This window comes from Galleria mellonella, unplaced genomic scaffold (assembly GCF_026898425.1).
Source record: "Galleria mellonella isolate WM207_F2 unplaced genomic scaffold, CSIRO_AGI_GalMel_v1 utg56, whole genome shotgun sequence".
Taxonomy (NCBI): domain Eukaryota; kingdom Metazoa; phylum Arthropoda; class Insecta; order Lepidoptera; family Pyralidae; genus Galleria; species Galleria mellonella.
The window spans coordinates 6,077,477-6,101,314 of NW_026442117.1; the positions used below are offsets into that span (position 1 = coordinate 6,077,477).

The window sequence follows — 23,838 nt, forward strand, 5'->3', positions numbered from 1 at the left end:
TATACAAACTGACTCTCAAGATGAAGTTAAAGACAGTGTACCAACAGAATCCCGTCAACAATATAACTCGGCGATTAACTTTAATTGAAATACCTAACCCTATTAACTGCTGATCAGGAGGCACTTTGATACCTTTTAAAAGGCCGCACAAACTTTCGACAATCAAACTGCCTTGATTACATCTGACTAAAGAAACCTTAATAAATTCGAGAAAGAATGTCCGTCGACGTTATTGGCAAATCTCGTTTCGTTATTTTTCCAAGACTACATTGTTGAATAAAAATAATACTTTAAAAATAGTACAAGCTGTGACCCCTCAACGTTTAGAAATCCTCAGAACAGTGAGGTCGTTCGTGAGACCTGTGAAGATCCCAAAAAGCTTCTGTGTTTCTGGACAGAGTTAGCCATATCTCATACGCACAATGACCCAAATTAGATGCTTAGTGCAAAGAATATACCAGAGGGAGACTTTGTACAAAAGTCAATTGCTTGGGTACCTCTGTCCCATTCGTGTTTCAACCGTGAAGCAGTTGTGTTTGCATGGTTGTGTTTCGGTTTGAAGGGTGGGATATGGCGTGAATTTACTGGGTACAGAGGAATAACACCTGAGTCCTCAGAAATGGCAACGCATGGGGGGTATCATGGGCGAAACAGTATACTCTGTTATGTCCATGGTACTGCTTATGAATATAGGCGACGGTTACCACTTTACATCAGGTGGGCCGTCAGCTTGTTTGCCATTCTAAGTTGTATAAAAAAAATAGTTGCCACGCTTGGCAGGCGTTTAGGCAACCGCAGTTAGGCAGTTAGTTTTTAAAAAAAACGCATGCTTAAAATATTTAAGTTAGATTATAACAAAATACTGTTACGCCAGACCAGTCGGTCCCAGCATAGAATAGGCCACCCCTTCCTTTCACATAGGTGTCGTAAAAGAAAACTACGGGAAAGCAAGAGCAGCAGCGTCCCTCTTAAAACATCTCCAAAACCAAACTTCGGTTGCTCATCCGCCTACCAAGCGTGAAATTACTGGCAAACCCCCCAAGGAGGAGGTTAATGTTAAAATGTATAAAATAAATATATAAATAAAAAAAATCAACCAAGGGGTTTGTATTTTTTTTTACCGCAGAGGTGGCAAACAAACATATATGCCACCTAATGGTAAGCGATTACTGTAGTCTATTAATGCCTGCAATACCAGGAGCATTCTCGCGCGTTACAGACCCTGAAGAAACCTCTTTACCCCTTTTTTTGAAAAGACACTATACTGTTGTCTCTTGGAAGTACCTCAATATTATCATTCCAAGTAATATCTCAGCATGAAGCCAGCAATAGTCGCTGAAGATAAGGTGGTCACATATCGTGCTAATAAAAAAAGCCAGCAGTAGCAACAATATAGTACAAACTTCTTCCTGTTGGGGGGAAGGGATTGATAGTAATGCGGACTACCAGTCCCATTACTAGCAGCATACTCTGTCAAGTCGACCTCCACGTGGTCCCCCTTAAAAACCATTGTGCTGATTTTTAGGTGTATTCTTTCACTCATCACGATGAGCTAACTAACCTGCCTATCGTCCTTCACTGGTGCCCCGCGAGCATATACCGTTAGCGTAGGCGAGGCTACTATTTCATTATTATCCATTAAAAAAACTTCTTCCTGATATAGTTATAAAATTTTTGGGATTAATATTAACGTGGCTGACAGACTGACAGCAGATATATAGATAGATACTCTTTATTGTTTCCTCCAAAAGATTACAATTGTAAACTTATTATAGATACTCGTACAAACAATTACAAGAATTAATCAGAATGAGAAAACAATGGGCGACGTTATTGCTGAAAGCGATCTCTTCCAGGCAACCTTTGGATGGAGAGGAGTAGTTATAAAAATTCACTTGCAAAATCTATTTGTTCATTTTTTTTCTATGCAACTTAGAATGACAAATAGGCTGACGGCCCACCTGACGGAAAGTTGTAACTGTCGCCTATAGCCATGAGCAATACAATGGACATAACAGAGTATGTTTCGCCCATGATACCTCCCATGCGTTGTCATTCCTGAGGACTCAGGTGTTATTCCTCTTTACCCTGTAAATTCACTGCCATATCCCACCCATCAAACCGAAACACAGCCATGCAAAAACGACTGCTTCACAGTAGAAACACGAATGTGACAGAGGTGCCTAAGCAAACGACTTTTACACAAAGTCTCCCTCTGGTGTATTCTCTGCACTAAGCATCTAATTTGGGCCATTGTGCGTATGAGATATGGCTAACTCTGTCCAAAAACACAGAATCTTTGTGCAAACAACTTTTGCACAAAGTCTCCCTCTGGTATTTATTGTTCAAATGCAATCACAAGAATTGTTTAGACAATACATATACGTAGTTTTCTTTCTTTCTCTAAAGTCTGTTGTAAATCGATATTATGAATACTTTATGAAAAGATTACAAAGTAAACTGTACAACTTTAGTCACGTACAAATATACAACGTCAATCCAACAACAAATTATTGTCATTACTAGGCATAGATTTAGGACAGCACCTATAGTCCTGATAGATGTGACACGCAATAGCGAGAACTTATTACGAGGGTCATTTGAAAAGTTCTTAGCCTAACATGGTTAAAGTCATTGGTTTCTTTTTTTATAACTACCCTCATTTTATAGTTACATTATTTAGCAACAAGTATGCACAGTTTAGTTTATTCACAGTAACTCATTGTTCGTTTACACGTGATACCGTAAGTCAAGTCAGAGTTATTTTTGAAAATGGATAAAATTTAACATCGTGCAGTGATAAAATACCTGAATTTGAAAGGTTTAACTCCAAAAGCTATACATGAAGACATGTTTGCTACTTTGGGTGAGTCCGCTCCTTCGTATGTGACTGTTATTACTGACTGAAGGATGGGATATGGCGTGAACTTACAGGGTACAGAGGAATAACACCTGAGTCCTCAGGAATGGCAACGCATGGGGGTATCATGGGCGAAACAGTATTCTCTGTTAAGTCCATGGTACTGCTCATATCTATAGGCGACGGTTACCACTTTCCATCAGGTGGGCCGTCAGCTTGTTTGCCATTCTAACTTGTATAAAAAAAAAGTCCTTACTAAAAGCACCCGTTCACGACGTATGACAGATGAATCTTAGATGAATTTATTTATTTGTATTGAGGGAAGCTTACAGCTTTGATAACTTAATAATGAAATAGTTAACGATTTTATAACATTGTGTATTATGTATTTATGTAAAAACTAAGATGTTTTTACTTAATATTCAATTTAGTTCACTTAAATTTCAATTTAGTCATTAAAATCTCATTTTGTAATAGAAAACAGTGTTTTATGTGTGTCGACCATTACAGTTGAATCGATTGCTATAAAATTGACCTACATAACCTAACCGCTTCAAGGGCAAACATACATACGTGTAAATTGTCGCGTTTTTCGATCACATTCTAACAGCCTGTATTAAATTTCCACGACAAAAACACAGAAAAATTACGCAATTGCGTATGTTTTAGTTGTGCGTAACTCATAAATATTCAGTAGCGATGTAATTAGGAATGTTTTGCATAATTTCCCTATTCGGCCATTCATTTACGCATTAAAATCTATTGCTCTACATACTGTGTGTGATAATGGAATGGTAACCTCGCCTGCGCTATCGGTATACACCGGCGGGGTACCAGTGAGGGATGATAGGTGAAGATGAAGTAGGTCAGTTAGCTCATCGTGACGAATTCAACAAGAATTGTTCACGATGGTTTCCAGGGGGAATCACGTGGAGGTCAACCTAATAGGGCATATTGGTAGCAATGGGGCTGTCAAACTCCATTACTAACAATCCCTTTCCCCTCTCTACATACTGTGTTACGTGCTATGTAATTTTTTTTGTTAGTTTTTTAACCTAACTCTGTCTCCGTGAGGGAGAGGGAGACTTTGTACAAAAGTCGATTGCTTGGGTACCTCTGTCCCATTCGTGTTTCTACCGTGAAGCAGTTGTGTTTGCAGGGTTGTGTTTCGGTTTGAAGGGTGAGATATGGCCTGAATTTACTGGGTACAGAGGAATAACACCTGTGGCCTCAGCAATGGCAACGCATGGGGGGTATCATGAGCGAAACAGTATACTCTGTCATGTCCATGATACTGCTTATGTCTATAGGCGACGGTTACCACTTTCCATCAGGTGGGCTGTCAGCTTGTTTGCCATTCTAAGTTGTATAAAAAAAAAGTGACTAGGACATGGTTAAACTCTGACCGGGATAAAAAATAGTTTACTCTTATTATCTTTTTCATTCCTTATATATAAATAAAACTTAATGGTAATAAAAAATAATAGCATAGTTCTGGCATAGAATAGGCCTCCCCTTTCTTTCCTGTGGGTGTGGTTAAGAGGTGACTAATGAGGGGAAATGGATTGTTAGCAATGGAGTTTGACAGCCCCATTGCTAGCAATATATCAGGTCGACCTCCACGTGTTCCCCCTGGAAACCACCGTGAAAAATTCTTGTTGAATTCATCGCGATGGGCTAACTGACCTACTTCATCCTCACCTATCATCCTTCACTGGTGCCTCGCCAACGTATACCGACACCGCAGGGGTTACCATTACATTTTCACCCCATTAAAAAAATGGTTATTATGAAAGGTAGTAGAACAGTTCTAGGAACTTCACAGATGGTGGCAAGCATGCGTGAGGACTAGATACTAGGGCATCATAACTCACTTGTCGGCTGGTAGTAGGCTTGGCAGCGAGTATGTAATAGGTTAATAACATATACGAATAATAATAATTAGATGGAGTAACGACTTCAAATGCATTGCAGGGAATCAGTGAATACAGGTGGCTCAGGACCGTTCCTTATGACAGTCTATGGGAGAAGCCTATGTCCAGCAGTGGACTGGTGATAGCTGAAATGATAATGACGATGTTAGTAAATAATGACAACATATTTTCTTCAATCTTATTATTTCTTTCCAGGTTCCATCTTTTAATCGCCAGCGATGTCCCCACACACGAGGTTCAGTAGACTCGAGGGCGACTATATTGTGGTAATGTGGAGGAGGGGACAGAGCCGGTCGCCGTAGTACTGTTAGTTTCGTTCTCCACATTTGTAGGGGAAGATTTTAAGTAAGTGTTTTTTATCATCTCTTATATGGTTCTGCTCTCCTAGTACTTCATTGTAAATATATTAGAAGATACATATTCGTCATGCCTGTCTTTTTTCTTATACAACTTAGAATGGCAAACAAGCTGACGGCCCACCTGATGGAAAGTGGTAACCGTCGCCTATAGACATGAGCAGTACCATGGACATAACAGAGTATACTGTTTCGCCCATGATACCCCCCATGCGTTGTCATTCCTAAGGACTCAGATGTTATTCCTCTGTACCCAGTAAATTGACACTATATCCTACCCTTCAAACCGAAACACAGCCATACAAACACAACTGCTTCACGGTTGAAACACGAATGGGACAGAGGTACCCAAGCAATCGACTTTTGTACAAAGTCTCCCTCTGGTGCTTCAGATACTTAGAATAGCAAATTAACTGACTTCACCTATTGAAAACTGGTAACCGTGCCTATAAACTTGAACAATACCAATATTACAGAATGAACATGCCTATGGTAGAACTCATGCGTTGTTATTTGTAAAGGTTATGGTGTTATGCCATATCCTACCTTCAAAACTGAAATACAGCCATTCACACAGTTTTACGACAGAAACATGCTTGGGACAGAGCTATCCATGCAAGCAAATTTTGTATAAGGACCCATCTTAGAACTCCTCTTGTATTCGCTAACATTATATATTACAATAACCATCATAGAATAAAAAAATCACTCCTGAATAATCTCGAGGACTTTTATGTTAAGTCAGTAAGTTCACTGCAATATCTAATCTTTTAAACATCTATACAAGTACTGCAGCTTAGTGGTATAATGCAGGAAAAATCCATTCGCTCCTTAAATTTGCTATAATAATGGATTCATAATATTTTTTTAAGTTACTTATCGAATCACAATTGGCTAGTTATTGCTGTGAGCTACTTAATTATTCATATCACATTATTCTGTTTCCTGACTTAGCTATACTGTAATGTAAAATTACCATTTCTTCTCTTATTGATTTGCAATATCAAAATTTTCAAGCCAAACCTTTTGGCTTTTTAAGAAGTTTTTGCTCTTTAGTGATTCTTGTTTTTTTTTTTTTTAATTAAAAGCTATTCTAGAATATTCTTAAGAATTCTAATAAACCTACCCTGACTTGGACATTGTAGTATAATTATGTGGGTAGGAAAGATGAGGTTTTTATATTAGTACCTTCGATATACAATAAACAATTGAGCTAGCAAGTTGTGTTTCACCACATGGTGGCAGCGGTCCGATCAAATAAATGCGTTTACAATATTATAATTAAAAACCGGTGTGAAGAAAGTCAAGTTCAGTGTCCGTAGACATATTGTTATATCTGGAAAATGGAACACGCGCGTCCTCCTTCAGAATTACGTGTGGATGGTAATCCTGCCGTCCGAGCAGAAACGTGGCGGAAATGGTGGCAACAGTTTGCCATGTTTTTAAAAGCGTCAGGCGTCAATAAAGAATCTAAAGAGGTACAGGCGAGCTTGCTAGTGAATCTCATTGGAGCAGAGGGCTATGAAGTCTATTCTACGTTTTCGTATTCAAAAGAGGAAAATCCCGATGACATTGAGTGTTTGAAAAAAAAATTTGATACCCACTTCGGAACGAAAGTGAATGTTACATCTCTAAGGTTTAAATTTTTTACAAGAAATCAAGTCGCTGGGGAAACAATTAATCAGTATGTGACGGCATTAAAATTACTGAGTCAAGGGTGTGAATTCGAACACCTAGTGGACGGTTTACTGAGAGATAGAATAGTTTGTGGAATATTGGATAACGTCGTGCGTGATAGATTACTACGGGCGGAGGACTTGACCCTCGCGAAAGCGGTGCAAATTTGTGAAGCGGCCGAGATGTCTAGAGAGGAGCGTAGACAGATAGAGGAGGCGACGTCGTCGGGTACTCATGTGGATGCAGTGTACGGTGACGGCGCGCCCCGAGGCGGCGGCGCGGGCCCGAGCGGTGGCCGGCGACGCCAGCGCGGCCGCCGCGGCGGGCGCAGCGAGCAGCGCCTACCGCGTGAGCAACGCGACACTCCTTGTAGGCGTTGTGGAAATACCTACTGTGAGGGGGCGCAACGGTGCTCAGCGTTTAGGTCTACGTGTTTCGTGTGCAACGGTCAAGGTCATTTTGCTCGAGTGTGTTCAAATAGAGTGCTTGGCAAAAGAGTGCATACCGTGAGTACGTTGTCGGATTCTAGTGAGGATGTGTTATACATAAATATGGTAAATATGGGTAAAAGTAAAAAATAATTACCCAAGGAATGGATAGAAATAATAGACTTTAGTGGTAAACGTATCAATTTTAAATTAGACACAGGGGCAATGTTAAATGTGTTAACAAAGATAGATTTTGACCGATTAGGAATAAATCCGAATAGTCTTATGCCATACAATAAAAAAGTGTTGTCCTACACGGGAAACTCGGTTCCTGTCATTGGAAGTTGCAATTTAAAAATTAGTTTTAGAAATAAAGTACATAATTTAAAATTTGTTATAGCAGATATGAAGTGTCAAAACATTATTGGATTGAATGCATGTTTACAAATAGGAGCGATCCAAAGAGTAAATACCTTAAATATTGACAACTACTCGGATTTATTTCACGGTCTCGGCAAACTACCGGGCAAACACAAAATTGTTGTGAATAAAAGTGTTGCCCCCGTTATCTGTCCAACACGTAGGATCCCTCTAGGTATGAGAGATAAATTGTACACAGAATTAAAAAGAATGGAAAAGTTAGGAGTTGTCAGGAAGGTGAGTTACCCTACTGAATGGGTGAATGCCATCGTTATAGCTGCTAAAAAAAATGGTGATATCCGTATATGCTTAGATCCGCGTGACCTGAACAGGGCGGTGCAGCGCGCACACTACTCGCTACCGACAGTGACGGAGGTGGCCGCGCGCCTGCGCGGCGCCACGCACTTCAGCGTGTTGGACGCACGCTGTGGTTTTTGGATGCTGGAACTGGACGAGGCTAGTGCTGATCTCTGTACCTTCAGCACCCCTTATGGTAGGTATCAATTTTTAAGACTTCCCTATGGAATTAATTGTGCGCCGGAAATGTTTCATGGTTTAATGAGACAGTACCTTGAGGATATAGAAGGTACTGAATCATTTATCGATGACATTGTAGTTTGGGGATCAAGTAAACAGGAACATGATGCTAGATTAGAAAAGCTACTCCAGAGAGCCAAAGAGATAGGCATTCGTTTTAATAAAGAAAAATGTAAATTTAATGTAAAAGAGGTTACATATTTGGGACATGTTTTTGATGAGCGAGGCATGCGGCCCGACAGTGCTAAGGTCAAAGCCGTAGTCGATATGCCAATACCTAAAGACAGAAAGGGCCTAGAAAGGTTTCTAGGTATGGTAAACTATCTTTCTAAATTTATTCCAAACTATTCCGAAAATGTAGTAGTGTTACGAGCGCTTCTAAAAAAAGATGTGGAATGGGTATGGGGACCCGAGCATACTAATGCTGTAAATAAATTAAAATGTCTTATTACATCAGCTCCCGTCCTCGCACTGTATTCGTACCGACTACCTATAGTGGTATCAGTGGACGCGAGCGCGGAGGCACTAGGCGGCGTGGTGTTACAGGCAGGGCGGCCGGTCGAGTTCGCTTCCCTTACACTTTCCGATACACAACGTCGTTATGCGCAAATAGAAAAAGAAATGCTGGCGATTGTCTTTGCTTGCGAACGTTTTCATCAGTACATATTCGGTAGAAACGATGTAACAATACAGACGGATCATAAACCACTAGAATCTATATTTAAAAAATCGCTCTCAGCTGTGCCGGCGCGACTGCAACGTATGATGCTACGCATCCAAAGTTATGACTTCAAAGTGGTTTATACGCCCGGCAAATTCATGTACATAGCGGACACTTTGTCGCGCGCCCCATTACCTATACTGATGCATGAACGGATCAATGAAGAATAAGAAGCACAAACCTGTTTTATGTTAGAGCATTTACAATACAGTGATAAAAAACTGGATTTAATAAAAGAGCAATTAAAAAATGAGAGTAGCGCAAATATTAATAAATTATATTAGTAATGGATGGCCTCGAAGTAGACACAACGTGAATCCAGAAGTACGTCTATTGTGGTCTTATAGGGATACTTTACAATATGTAGAAAACCTGATCCTTAAAGATAATCGGTTATACATTCCGAGTACTTTGCGGGAGGATATGTTGCGTCGTGTCCATGAAGGACATTTAGGCATAGACCGGTGCAAACGGCGCGCACGGGAGGTGATGTTTTGGCCGGGCATGTCGCGTGACGTAGAGAGTGTCGTACGCAGTTGTGCCGCGTGTGCGCTGCATGCACCGCGGCCGATCCGAGAACCGATGATACCGCATTCAATTCCAAATTTACTGTGGAATAAGTTAGGGTCGGATATCTTTGAATATAAAAAAAAATATTACCTTATATTAGTGGATTATTTTTCAAATTATGTAGAAGTTAATAGAATAAATTCAATTGGAAGCTCATGTGTTATTGGAGCAATGAAAGAGCAATTTTGTAGATATGGTATACCAAAAATGTTAATAACAGACAACGGACCGGCGTACACTTCAAAACAATTTAAACAATTTCTTTTCAATTGGGAAATTGAGCATGTTACTTCATCTCCGTTATATGCACAATCTAACGGGAAAAGCGAGCGCACGATACGTACCGTAAAAAATATGCTAAAAAAATGTGAAGATTCGGAACATGATTTCCATTTAAGTTTATTAAATTTAAGATCTACACCTAGGGATGGTGTGGATTCGCCTGCACAAATTTTGATGGGAAGACGTTTAAATACCCGTCTACCGATTTACGAGCCGTTATTAGCTGACACAGTGGACAACAAGCTTAATTATGATAAGTTATTAAACAAACAGACAAGACAAAAATCCATCTATGATAGACATGCAAAACACAAAGTCTACCCCAGCTTGGATCAAAATGATAAGGTGGTCATTAATGATGGCGGTCAACGTCGTTTAATGAAGGTGGTGCAACAAGCAAAGGAGCCAAGGTCGTACATTTTAGAAGACGAGACTGGACGTATATTTAGACGTAATCGTCGTCATATAGTTTGCAGGCGGCGCAAAGGTAATGAGGGAGCACAAGCTACAGTCACAGGTACAAATAAAACAGTAGAAAGGCCATGGACTCCTGCATCCAGCACCACAGGCTGTGACGCAGAGGCGAGTACTTGTGCAAAAGAAAACGCCATACAGACAGGCATATCTAATCATATACGTACATACGAATTACCCAGCACTAACGATGCGCAATTTGTAACTATTAGGAAAAAAAAAAACAGGTTTTAATGCAAATAAAATGTAATCACAAATTATGTATTCCAATATGGTAGCTATGTTCTCCATATAGTAAATAAATTGTTAAAGTAAATATACATAATATTATGTATATTTATTATTAAACCGACTAAAAACTATCAAATTAAACAAGCAGTGTTTTAAATTAATTTTGTGTTGATACTGTTATTCTTTTAATTTGTAATTAGTTTCATGATGAGTAGGTAGATAAATAGTATTATTGTATTAACATTAATGTAGTGAGTACATATATATATATAGGTTTTTGTTAATGTTGTAAATTATACTTATTATATTAGTTTACACTTATATACTGAATTCGAACAGATATTTGTTATATTTTTACCTTTATACTTACTTACTATTTATAAATACATATATATAATGTTATATGTCATAAGGGGAAAGATGTAGTATAATTATGTGGGTAGGAAAGATGAGGTTTTTATATTAGTACCTTCGATATACAATAAACAATTGAGCTAGCAAGTTGTGTTTCACCACAGACATGTTGATTTTCAAGTATATTTGACGATCTTGATAGTAACAATCACTGCCATACTATCGAGTATTCGTGTCCTCATATAATGCAATTAATTCTATTCACATAAATATAATCTATTTGTATTAGTCAAGGTATTTTCTGTATATTTTATAAACGTATTTATAATAACTATTTAATACTCTGCAATTCACCAACTGTGTGACGTGACCAAAGCTGTTTATTTATTTAAATCTTATTGGTAAGATCTATATGAAGAAAGTAGTCAAGAAATTTCACAATTAGTAGTGAGTGGTAGGTACTCAGTTGGGCAACGCTTGATTGTGGTTTGAAAATCCCAAAATTAAATCTCTGAATTTATAAATCATGTTTAAATCACTTAGAAAATATTGCTATGTGCTTCAGAAGACATGCAAAATTATCATTCAGTAAGCCGCATCAAGGGCTCCTGATGACTGTAGTCCGAAAACCCCAAGATCGAATCCCAGCTTCGAGAATTTCCAGAGGTCTGAATGAAAACTCTCGACATTAAAGAGCGATGGCTTCAAACAAGTAATAGTACCGGTAGTAAGATTATTTCAAGGACTCCAGTTACTCCCAGTGTTTTTGCTTACTTAGTCGACAAATCAACTTAAATTGAAGGAATGGATGAAAACACTTTATTGTTCCCTCCAAAAAATGATACAGATTATAAATACATTATGTACACAAACAAAATAATAAATTTCATTACATAAAAGCAAGACAAAGAGGCAACAATGTGTGGCCTTATCGCTAAATATCTGCATTACCATCTGCATTACCATCAGTCCCCAAACTAGGCCAGACCTGTATCTTGGGGACTAATAGCAATCTCTTAGACAATCTGAGGATCAATCGATACATTTTGTTGATGTAATTAAACTTCCGTTATATGTATACATTTTATGATCTTTTTTTTGTTTTAATGGGTGATAATGGAATGGTAACCCCACCCGCGCTATCGGTATACACCAGCGGGGCACCAGTGAAGGATGATAGATGAGGATGAAGCAGGTCAGTTAGCCCGTCGTGAAGAATTCACCAGGAATTGTTTACGATGGTTTCCAGGGGAACCACGTGGAGGTCGACCTAATAGGGCATATTGCTAGCAATGGGGCTGTCAAACTTTATTGCTAACAATCCCTTTCCCCCACATTTTATGATGTATAACATACTATATTATACAAAGGCACTATCATTAATAGTTGTTGTCAAGTTATTACGCTTAATAATTTGATAAGCCCGTCTAAAGTGATTATAACACCAATCACAAAGGCATCAGTTGATATTAAGTTACAAAACAAGTTAAGGTCGTTGCCAATTTATTACTTAGTGCTAGTTTGATGGAAACATTTGGATATGACAGTGATGGAACCTATATATTTGTTTACAAATGAACAACCGATATAGTCCAAGTATACGATTCAGCTGATAGTGAGGCTTTATTAAATCCTATACTCTTTTAATAAAGCCAGTGTAGTGAGTATTTGGTAATCTACTTTCGTCATTAAACATTGTGTAGTCTTTTTATTAAAAATAATGAAAAAGGAAGAATCTAGGGTTATTATCTAGGGTCTATTAGGAATGTTATATAAAAATATAATGAAACATATACAAAAACGGAATGTCCGGGAATCTGATTTCTGTATTTTTTTGTTTTTTGTTGCTTTACATACATCTCTAACTTTATCCATGTTTACAATTAATTTCATTCATAACAACTAGTTTCTGAAACTGTTTTCCTTAAATAATATATACTGGAAATATCCACATATCAAAAAGACCTTGAATGATATAGATCAGTCTAGATTAATCATTAGATAGCTCCTCTACTATTTAAAAAAGTAATGAAGAATTTCTGAAACTATGTAAATAAACGAGACATATTGTAAAAATGGATGAAGGTAAACGTGTATGTAAGAAAGAAAATATCTAACGCCACCACTAAGCAGCTATGCTTACATGACTGCTTTTTAAAAAGATGGAATATGGTAATTGAATTACTGGATATAGAGGATACAATATCATGGTCGTCACAGCGTAAAAACCAAAACCGATGCTTACCACTTTCCATCAGGTGGACTGTTAACTTGTTTACCATTCACAATTGCATTAAAAAAATAATCTTTATCAATTCCAACAGAAATGAATCTCCTTAATATGGACGCGGAGAACCGCGTCGTTCTCAATGTGGGAGGCATTCGCCACGAGACGTACAAGGCAACGCTGAAGAAGATCCCCGCGACGCGCCTGTCCAGGCTGACGGAGGCGCTCGCCAACTACGACCCGGTGCTCAACGAGTACTTCTTCGACCGGCACCCTGGCGTGTTCGCGCAGGTCCTCAACTACTACAGGTAACATCAGATGCTATACATTTATATTATGGAAGATACCAGAAGTCCTATTTCAGATGCGCTAAAATTACAACGTCTATAGGCTATATAGTCCCGTTTACCATCAGACGCGCCATATGCCTATTTGCCACCATAATAGTATCTATCTCTATCCATTTAAGAGCTGCGCTCTTGTCGGTGGAGCTCTTGCCACTCACTACGATTTTCAGCGAGTTCACCACCTCTTGATACGACACGACACCAACTCCTTCCTTGATCTGCCTGATGTAACTATGTCTCGGTCTCCCTCTCTCCCTTCTTCCTTCTATCTTACCTTCTATTATAATGTTCATAAGTTCGTCGTGTCGTATCAAGTGTCCTAACATTTTTCCCCTTCTGTCCTCAATAGTTCTAATCATAGTAGTATAAAAAAAAAAACAAAATATAGCCACATCCTCCTATCTTTTTAAATATGAAAACTTACTAAAATCGATTCCCAAATAGTAATTAGTAGAGATTGCATATAATAGAAATATATAAACCTTCTTTACGGCAGTCAATTGAAAATATGGATTATGCCGCCGACAAATTCGTGAGAGTAATTGACAAATTCCTTGATGAACCAAGAATCCACGGATCCCGTTCTGAATACTAATGAATGTAGGCATTGATCTGTTAACATCCCCATGATTAATTTCAATCCAGCCCTCTGTAAGGTATAGGTCATTATTAGAATTCCAATTTGCAGTACTCCAATGATCAAGTGAGGTTATAATCAAGAATTTGGGCAATCTGGTTTGTTCCATTAATAACAGTTAATGAGAAAAGTTTTATATCATTAATCGTACACATTTTAACTGTATTTATTCTACTATATATTAATCCAGAGGGTGTTTAGGTTTGACCCTTTCACGGTGACCAGCCGGCTTGTTAGAGGTTAGATTATTTTTTTCACGTAGTTATTTTTAACGTGTTTTTTTTAATGGATGATAATGGAATGGTAACTCCGCCTACGTTAACGGTATACACTGGCGAGGCACCAGTGAAAGATGACGGGTGAGGATGAAAAGACAGATCACCAGTTTACCAGAGGGAGACTTTGTACAAAAGTCGTTTGCTTGGGCACCTCTGTCCCATTCGTGTTTCAACCGTAAAACAATTATGTTTGCATGGCAGTGTTTCGGTTTGAAGGGTGCGATATGGTGTGAATTTACAGGGTAAAGAGCAATAACATCTAAGTCCTCAGGAATGGCAACGCATGGGGGGGTATCATGGTCGAAACAGTATACTCTGTTATGTCCATGGTACTGCTTATATCTATAGGCGACGGTTACCACTTTTCATCAGGTGGGCCGTCAGCTTGTTTGCCATACTAAGTTGTATAAAAAAAAAGGTCAGTTAACCCATCATGATGATGATCCAATACACCTAGAATCACGATGAAACCATCGTGATTCCAGGCCGACCTGATAGGGTATATTATTAGCAATAAAACTGGTAGTACGCATTAATAACAATTCCCCCCCCCCTCTCCCCCCCATAACGTATCCATACCAATCGTTAATTGTCTGCTGCTGAACATAGGCCTCTCTCTATTGGGAAGGTTTTACCAGTATATTTAATGACAAAATAGATATATTTTTTAAATGTTGTTCAAAATTTTTTAGTTTGTAAAATAAACCTATGGCTCACTACACGTTTCGGGAGACTGTAAGTATGGTGAGTAATTTATAAATAAATAAATATTTATAGTAATATTTATGTATTTATTTATGAATGATAATATATTTGTTTTTTTTTTACATGTTTATTTATATTAATCTAATTACAAGTTTATAATATATAAATATATTAAAGATAAATTTTTATATTTCTTCCATTCAATAATGCACCGCCTTTTTCTTTCTTTGTTTGCCCAATAGTTGACTGGTAAACAACACTGTTCAGTGTTCAGTCCACCATATTTTTACAATGCATTAAAATTTGAATAAATAAATAAATATATTTTACGCATCACAAACAAACATATGAGAATAAACATGTATATTATTACGTTATTTGAATAAAATTAAACATACACAGGCCGAGATACGAACTCGCGACACGAACAGCGTTTATTATAAATAATGATCAAATTTCTTCGATATTACAAGCGTGGATACTCGAAAAAGGAGTACAATAAAAAAAAAAGAGTTTGCATTATATAATTTTCCACCGTCTAACAAAGTATTTACTGGTAACGCCTTAAAAATATCAGATAAAAAATTCACGAACACAAGAGGCCTCCTGAACCTGAGGGAGGTAATGAGAAAATACGAGGGTAGATTTTTTCAATTCTCCGTGGATTTCTTTGTGACGTTGGAAGAAAAAAACGCTATTTCAGTTTGATCGGTAAAATGGAAATGCTTAATCTCGTAAGCTATGATTATAATTTAACATGTTACGACATGTTTTTTTTTCTAATATTTTGTGGAACACATTCTTGAATTAATTACAAGTCGTTAAAAATGTTGTAAAGTATAAATAATTCATAATTAAATTGAATTCTACCAAAACACTGACTTCTTTTATTTTATTTGACTTTATTTAGATTTAAAAACTAAATTACTGAAGCGATTTTGAAAAAAAATCCATGGAAATAATCTATAAACATATCCTCTTTAGATAAAATAAAATTACAAATTGATTTACAACTGACGGAGTTGAGGTAAAAATTATAAAAAGCTATAACCGAATTGAGAACCTGCTTCTTTTTGACATAGATTGAAAATCATAAGAAAAAATTAAATCACAATACCACTGTGATGATAATAAAAGAAAAATAATTGCCTTTGTAATTGTGTTCTATAAAAAAAGTTGTTTTTTTTGTTATTAACTATTAACAAATAACTAATGTAATTTAAAAACGTGCTATAAATATTAAGAACAAGTAAATAAAAAAATATTTCAAAAATTAAATTATTTACCAGAGAGAAAGAGTTTTTGAAAAGATGCCTCTACTCCGCTCGTGTTTCTGCCATAAAACAACTGTGCTCACATGGCTGTGTTTCAATTTGAAGTATTGTACATGGTAGATAGATAGATAGATACTAATTATTGTTTCCCCTATAAGATTACAATAGTAAACTTATTATAAATACAAACAATTACAAGAAAATATAACACTAAGAAAATAATGGACGGCCTTATAGCTAGAAGTGATCTCTTCCAGGCAACCTTTCGATGGAGAAGAGTAATTAAAAACAGTTTGACTGGAGGCACGGAACTCTGTTCGTTTTTTAAATACATATAGAGATAAACAGACGTACAATAATGTGAATATATAAATCTACATTTTAAGATGTACCTGCTTAAATAATTTATATATATAAAATGTATACACATATGTATGTGTATACATATGTATGTAGTTACAAAAATAAAAATAATTTGATTATGCTAATCAGATAGGAGCCCCTAATTTATGTTTTAAAACTTCGCACTGTATAATTTGTATGGTAGTAAAGTTACAGAGAATGGAAGCATAACATCATCAGGAATAGCAACTCGTGAGGATACCATGGGTTTTTTATGGGTGAAAATCGAATGGTAACCCCGCCTGCGCTATCGGTATACACTGGTATCCCACCAGTGAGAGGTGATAACTGAGGATGAAAACGCAGCTCAGCTAGCCCATTGTAACGAATTCAGTGATAAATTAATCACGATAGTTCCCAGGACGAATCGCGTGGAGGTCGACCTGATAGGGTATATTGATAGCAATTGGGACTAACCTCCCCATTACTAACAATCCCTTCCTACCAGATACCATGAGTAGGTATCATAGTCTATACTGTAATGTAAATCCATGGTGCCGTTGATGTCTATAGGCAACGGTTATCACTTTCCATCAGGTGGGCTGTCAGCTTGTTAGCAATTCTTCTAAGTATCATAAAAAATAATAATTTTACTATAAATATTTTAAAAGTACAAAAAAGTTACTAAATTAATCCTAATTTAAGGAGTAATAAAACTAATTGCTCAAAAAAAAAAGAGGTTCGCTTTGAATATTTTAATATTTAAGTCTTAAGTATTTTCAAGTGTCTCGTTTATAATTGTGAAAATTTTATGAACATTTTTATCAATATATTTTACAAAAGAAAAGATTAGAATAGATATTAAAATATTGTAATTATACACTCCGTTTAATATTAATTTATTCTCTTTCTTTTTTTTTCCAATTTAAAGCAATATCAAACTAGTACTTAGATTAATATAACTGACATATACGAGTGTAAAATAAAAATATTGTTTGCGAGCGCGTGCATGACTCGCTTCGGTCGCGCTAACGTCACGGCCACTCATAATTAAGGGTCACGAATTGATCCCGAAACTAGTCGATCTCTCTCGATATCATTACACGTAAGTTAAACCGTTAGTTATTACATCAAAATAGAAATAGTTATAAATATTTAAATACATAAAGACGTAACTAATATTATAAACATGTACCGGTTACGGACGAAGTCGCGGGAGGAAGCTAGTATTAATTAAATTAATAACGATGGTAAGTACAAACCGCTAACACGCGTAACTTTAAAAGTATACAAATTACTTTCTCTCGAGTTACAAAAATTTTTTCAAACGACCTTCGTAATAAGAAAGTTCTCGATTTGCCTACTGATTTTTCGACCGACATCAAAAAGAAGGAGGTTCGCTTGTTTTTTTTTTTTTATATTTGTCACCTCATAACTCCGTTTGTTCTAAATCTATACATTTTGAAACTAAAGTTTCATCCCAACCATCTGGACGAGTGGCGGTCTTCCACCGTGCGTTTTTCAAGGCACATTCTTCCACGCACAACCACGCTTTGGAATCAACTTCCAGCAGCAGTATTTCCGAATCGATACGACATCGTAACCTTCAAGAAAAGAGCATATTCCTTTTTAAAAGGCCGGCAGCACGCCTGCAATGCCGTTGGTGTTGTGGGTGATCGTGGGCGACGGTAGTCACTTACCATCAGGTGAGCCGCATGCTCGTTTGCCCCTTGTGTTGTAAAAAAAAAGAACATTTTTTTATCTGAAAGAATATACTTACAGATTGGTCCAAAAATCAAAACCTGCTCTTTTTTAACTCAATTGATGATCTCATTTTATTATATTTAGAACATAATGGCATAGAGTAATGGTAAAAACCATAATTTTTCCATAATACTTTTCGTTAAGCAGATCACTTAAAAAAGCGAAATTAATTTCATTGATAAGGAATACTTGAATAAAGTTTGCCCAAACTTAAATTTATTTAGGTCAAACCCTTTAGATAACGTTGCCAAGATTGATTAACATTCGGACGTAATCTGTATTAATATTGATTTATTGACAGTGTGGTTTTGGCGGTTTAAGTTGGGTTCATACACGTGACGACTTACGATTTGAAGGTCATTCTGAACGGTTTATGTTGGGTTCATACACGTGACGAATTACGATTTGAAGGTCATTTTGAATGGTTTATGTTGGGTTCATACACGCAACGACTTACGATTTGAAGGTCATTTTGAACGGTTTATGTTGGGTTCATACACGCGGCGACTTATAATTTAAAAATCATTTTGAACGGTTTATGTTGGGTTCATATACGTGATGACTTACGATTTGAAGGTCATTTTGAATGGTTTATGTTGGTTCATACACGCAACGACTTACGATTTGAAGGTCATTTTGAACGGTTTATGTTGGGTTCATACACGCGGCGACTTATAATTTGAAGGTCATTTTGAAGGGTTTATGTTGGGTTCATATACGAGATGACTTACGATTTGAAGGTCATTTTGAACGGTTTATGTTGGGTTCATACACGTAACGTCTTACGATTTGAAGGTCATTTTGAATGGTTTATTTTAGGTTTATACACGCAACGACTTACAATTTGAAGGTCATTTTGAATGGTTTATGTTGGGTTCATACACGCAACGACTTACGATTTGAAGGTAATTTTGAACGGTTTATGTTGGGTTCATACACGCAACGACATACGATTTGAAGGTCATTTTGAACGATTTATGTTGGGTTCATACACGTGACGACTTACGATTTAAAGGTCATTTTGAACGGTTTATGTTGGGTTTATATATGCGACGAGTTACGATTTGAAGGTCATTTTAAACGGTTTATGTTGGGTTCATACACGTGACGACTTACAATTTGAAGGCGATTTATACAAATTTTACTAATATTTATTTGTTTTATTCAACATTCATTGTCATTAAGACACAATGATGCAATCGTAACATCAATTCGTCTTAATTTGGAAGTAGTTGCTCCTTTTCAGTATCGCTATTTCTCAGCTTTGTTTCAGAAGTGTTTGTGTAAAGGATCCTTAGTTATTAGGATATATTATGATACTCAGTTATATGTCACAAGCCCTAAATACAATTTTAATAGACTAATAAAATTGAAACTAGACGACGTCTGTTCATGGAAGTCATTGAAGAAAGAATAATATGAAGTTCCTTACAATATTATAAATAATAAGAGAACAATAGAATAATTTTTAGGAAGTTTGTCTATTTATTTACTTGTACATAGGTTCCAGTATTACACAAAAAAAAAACTGAATAAAATTTAATACGGATTTCACCGTAGTATTCCTGAAAATCTAACTTAAAATCTAGTGTTTGCTTATCTTTCTATATACCATTCAAGAACCTTTCTTCCCCTTCGGTTGTAGAGTTATGTGACCAGCCCATTGCCACTTCAGCTTGCTTATCCTTCGGGCTATGTCGGTTACTTTGGCTAGTACTCTCCATAGCCCGCTGAGTTATTTCAAGCTTTTGAGTGCTGACAACCGTGTAGGACCATGTTTCGGTTCCATAAGTCATCATTAGCAGCAGGCACTGGTTAAAAACCTTCGTCTTAAGGTCGTATAACTAACAATTATTAATCCTAAATTAATAGCAGTTACTCGCATATTAATAGTAATGGAATTAAACAAAATAATCCTAATCAAATAACCAGTGATATGAATTTTCCCAAAACAATGCTTTATTCAGTAAAATATTTTCTTATTTATTAATATTCATTAAATCTTCTTGTTCACAGAACGGGGAAGCTCCATTACCCAACAGACGTCTGCGGACCTCTGTTCGAGGAGGAGCTTGAGTTCTGGGGTCTGGATGCCAACCAGGTGGAACCGTGCTGCTGGATGACCTACACGCAGGTACCAACTGCAAATATGTAATTTCTCATTATTTTCTAGGTACCTTTTTAAGTGAGGAACATTTTAATTTGTACAGGGTGAAATAAAAAGGAAAACTATTTAATAAAAAATTCATAAATGAAAAACAAAAATTTATAATAAATAATAATAGGTATGGTTGAACCTAGTATACTGTAAATATTTGAACGTCAAATAAACTAGCGGTTTACTTGATTAAAAGTGTTAATTTCATACTCCTCCGTCTGCGCAATTTTCTTAAAAAGGTGTACAGAGTTTTTGTTTCACCTATATATGTATATATATATATATATATATATATATATATATATATATATATATATATATATATATATATATATATATATATATATTAGTTTTGATAATGTTTTGTGTATTCTAAACTTATCATTCAGTTGAGGAAAGTCCTATTTCTTTGGTGACGCTTATAAAACAATAGCATCAAGGAATACAAAGGCTCTAAATAGGAAACTCATTGATTACTTTGTTTCACACAAATGAGATCTTGAAAACGATTGTTTCAGCTAATTTAAGTATCGAAAAGTGAATTAATGAGATGAATGGGAGAAACTTTAAACAATGGGCTCAATTTAGAAACAATTCAATTTAATTAACAAGTATAAGCACAATTCACGCGATTTATTAAAATTACATTTATATATTATAGTGTTTATGTTTAGGCATATCACCGGAATATGTTGACTGAATTAATCGCTAAGGCACAAAAGAGGCAACAAATAAATACTGGTTAATTGACCGCGACAAAAAGTAGCCTATATCCTTCTCTATCTCATTTAGTACGTGTATACCAAATTTCATAATAATTAGTCGTTAAGCTACAGAGAGGCAATAAATAAATACTAGTTAATTGACCGCGACAAAAAGTAGCCTATGCCCTCCTCTATCTCATGTAGTACGTGTAAACCAAATTGCATAATAATTAGTCGTTAAGCTACAGGATTTAATTACAGTATGGGGTTCTTTAAAAGAGGGGTAAAGAGGTTTCTTCAGGGTTGGCAACGCGTGTAATGCCCTTAGTATTACAGATGTTCATAAGCTACGGTAACTGCTTACCATCAGGTAGACCGTATGTTTATTTGCCATCTCAGTGGTATAAAAAACACGAATTTGAAACTTATAATTTTGTATATCTAAGTAATATAATATCATTAGTAACTTACTAAATTTTAACTCATTATTTATGTTAGGGTAAGCATAAATAAGCAGCTAAACTTTAATTTAAATAAGCCAAGAAAGATGAGAAACGATTCTTATGAATTTTACCAGATTTCGCAGGGACTTGAAGCGTACAATGATACAGATTTAGTAACGGATGAAAGGACTTAGTAAAATTATGTTTATATTATACTAGTGTTTACCTGCAACTTCGTCTACGTGACAGAGATACGAGGGAATTAAAAAAAGGCTGTTCCATGCCTAAATATTTGTGTATTATTAAATTTAACAACGATCGATTAAGCGAACAAAGTGCTAAGAAGTAACAAACTTAATTTCGCGTTTATTATTTCAGTAAATACGAGTAAATAATAAAATATTATTAGATATGATTTTTTTTAAACAGAATGACAAATAAACAAACATACCATTTCAGTAGAAAATAATTATATAATACTAACGGTTCAGTCATTACGAGAACTTTTTCTTTTTATGCAACTTAGAATGGCAAACAACAATTGACGGCACACTTGATGGAAAGTGGTAACCGACGCCTATAGACATGAGTACGCTGTTTCACCCAATGCGTTGGCATTCCTGAGGACTAAGGTGTTATTCCTCTGTACCCTGTAAATTCACTGCCATATCCCACCCTTCAAACCGAAACAGCCATGCAAACACAACTGCTTCACGGTAGAAACACGAATGGGATAGAAGTATCTAAGCAAACGACTTTTATACAAAATTTCCTTATGGTAAAATGATGAAACCATATTGATTTTTAGGCAAATTGTTGATACTGGTCGTCTTAACTCGGTTCAAAGACGGGCTATGAGAACTGTTGACAATCACAAGCTCATAGGCGGTATCGAGCCTTTAAGTCTAAGGCGAGGCTTTGTCTCCCTTTGTGTGTTCTGTCGCTTGTATAACGGATTGTGTTCTGAGGAATTGTTTGAAACGATGCCCACAGCCATCTTTTATCGTCGCACCGCTCGCCATCGACAGGGAATTCATTCTCACACGCTTGAACCTAAATTGTCACGTACAGTGCGGTGTCAGAGAAATTTTCACCCACGAACGCTCAGGCTATAGAATGAGCTCCCAATGGCTTTTCTAGAGACTTCAGTATGGAGTTCTTCAAAAGGAATACATTAAGATTTCTTTAGGGTCGGCAACGCGTACGTGCGTCGCCAACGTATACGTAACGCAGGCGGGGTTACCATTCCATTATCGTCCATTAAAAAAAATTTTGCAATTTTATCAACATTACATAGTCTACGTTGTAATAACAAAAAACTATACTCAATTCGACATCCACGCGTGTCCCTAATACAGACGCTATGTGCCACTGCAGCATACGGAGCGGGGACTTTTTACGCTTTCCCCCGGCAACTTTTCTCGTTTGTCCGGGATTTCGGAATATGTTCAGTTTTTATGAAAGCAAGTCTCACGTGTTGCCCGATATTAAATTTCGTGAGAGCATTTCGCTGCTCTTTCAAGATCTGTCTGAGTTTATGTTGTTCTTGTTGTTGTTTTAAATAATTAGTTTCTAGAACATTCTAGAACTTTTTACAAATAAACACGACGGTTATTATTGCACGTGCTTTTTTATGAATTATAATGGAATGGTAACCCCGCCTGCGCTAACGGTATCCGCTAACGGAGTATCAGTTAATGATGATAGGTGAGAATAAAAAGGTAGGTCAGTTAGCCCATCGGAATGGATACACCTGGAATTCAGCACGATGGTTTCCAGGGGAGACCACGTGGAGGTCAACCTGATAGAGTATATTGATAGCAATGGGACTGTTAGACCGTATTACTAACAATCCCCCCCCCCCTCTCTCACGAACCCAATCCTTAAGTAGTTACTGAAAATCAATAGTTTGTTCCTTGAGCCAACTTTTATACAAAGTTTTCCTGTTTTTTTTTTTCTATTCATTATTTTTTCCAAAAAAAAAGTTGGTAAATATCAAACCTGTTACCACAATATCAAGACCAATAACAGTCATAAGATTTTACGGTGGTCATAAGGAAGTCAGTTCCCATCACTACCCGATCAATTGACCTACTTTGTCCTATAGAGAAGTAT

At 36.6% G+C, this 23,838-nt stretch overlaps 2 protein-coding genes across 8 annotated transcripts in view; both read left to right on the top strand.

The window, feature by feature from the left end:
* Positions 1–23,838, top strand: part of LOC113514810 (potassium voltage-gated channel protein Shaw) — a 136,814-nt gene that overhangs the window by 88,770 nt on the left and 24,206 nt on the right. For all 7 annotated transcript variants that reach the window (XR_008253339.1, XR_008253338.1, XR_008253340.1 and 4 more), the window contains exons 3-5: positions 4,990–5,139; positions 13,169–13,379; positions 20,435–20,552. Coding sequence is in view for 4 of the 7 variants with exons in the window: in XM_052899179.1 (XP_052755139.1) it covers positions 13,171–13,379; positions 20,435–20,552 (327 nt within the window). In the remaining 3 variants the exon portion in view is untranslated. The remainder of the gene's footprint in view (positions 1–4,989; positions 5,140–13,168; positions 13,380–20,434; positions 20,553–23,838) is intronic.
* On the top strand, positions 9,711–11,456 carry LOC128201638 (uncharacterized). The gene is made up of 2 exons (XM_052899217.1): positions 9,711–10,460; positions 11,388–11,456. The coding sequence occupies exons 1-2, from the start codon at positions 9,711–9,713 to the stop codon at positions 11,454–11,456; spliced, it is 819 nt and encodes a 272-aa protein (XP_052755177.1).